At 41.8% G+C, this 768-nt stretch overlaps 1 protein-coding gene across 1 annotated transcript; it reads left to right on the top strand.

Annotated features, from left to right (window-relative positions):
- Window positions 1-7: 7 nt before the first annotated feature.
- On the top strand, window positions 8-737 carry LOC111787071 (probable LRR receptor-like serine/threonine-protein kinase At1g06840). Its single transcript, XM_023667219.1, has 2 exons — window positions 8-153; window positions 437-737. The coding sequence occupies exons 1-2, from the start codon at window positions 48-50 to the stop codon at window positions 598-600; spliced, it is 270 nt and encodes an 89-aa protein (XP_023522987.1). The 5' UTR covers window positions 8-47; the 3' UTR covers window positions 601-737.
- The last annotated feature ends 31 nt before the right edge of the window (window positions 738-768 follow it).

Raw genomic sequence — 768 nt, 5'->3', positions numbered from 1 at the left:
ATCCTCCCTAAATCTCTCAGTGCTTCCACTTAACGCGCACTCCGGGAATGTGTCGAGCACAGGAGTGGGCTTATGCAGCCCTTCTGCTCCTGTGCTTCTCGTCCTCCGTACTACTGGTCGGTGCAGCAAAGGCGGTAACTCGCCCCTCCGAAGGTAATTCTTCTTCTTCTCTCTGGCCTGAATTTTTCGTTAAACATTCCGTTCCCGCGCACAATTTCTTGGTTCATTTCGTGTACAGTTATGTTCTAATGCAATAGATGCTGTAGTTTAGTATTTATGGCTAATTCTTCCTACTATGTTGTGGATCCCGGTTCAATTCCCGTCAATTTCTGGATATACAGTCAATTTTTAGTAGAACTCAGAAGCTCATGGACCAATTATGATCTAACACTATCTCTTCGTTTAAATTTCGATCATCCTTTCTTTTTATTTTCAGTGGACGCTCTGCTCGAGATCAAGAGAAGTTTGTTGGATCCTAATGGGAATTTGAGCAACTGGAACAGAGGAGACCCTTGCATTTCGAAATGGACTGGTGTTCTGTGCTATAGTTCCACATTGGATGATAACTATCTACATGTTGCTGAATTGTATGATTTCTAGTATTTATGGACTCTTATAACCTATGCTGAGACGTATCTGCATCCATACTTGGATACCAGTTCAAAATAACAATTTGTAATTGTTACTATGAACAATCTGAGACTCATAATTTTATTATTCAGCCCCGGACGCGACGTAACTTGGGGCTTGACATGTATATGAAAGGGG

Source organism: Cucurbita pepo, unplaced genomic scaffold (genome assembly GCF_002806865.2).
Source record: "Cucurbita pepo subsp. pepo cultivar mu-cu-16 unplaced genomic scaffold, ASM280686v2 Cp4.1_scaffold004751, whole genome shotgun sequence".
Taxonomy (NCBI): Eukaryota; Viridiplantae; Streptophyta; class Magnoliopsida; order Cucurbitales; family Cucurbitaceae; genus Cucurbita; species Cucurbita pepo.
The sequence above is the reverse complement of the archived record's forward strand: the minus strand, read 5'-3'. Positions and strand labels throughout refer to the sequence as shown.

Coding starts and splice junctions, on each gene's coding strand:
- LOC111787071 (XM_023667219.1), top strand. CDS start 48: ATGTGTCGAGCACAGGAGTGGGCTTATGCAGCCCTTCTGCTCCTGTGC. Junction 154..436: donor GGTAACTCGCCCCTCCGAAG/GTAATTCTTCTT, acceptor TTTTATTTTCAG/TGGACGCTCTGCTCGAGATC.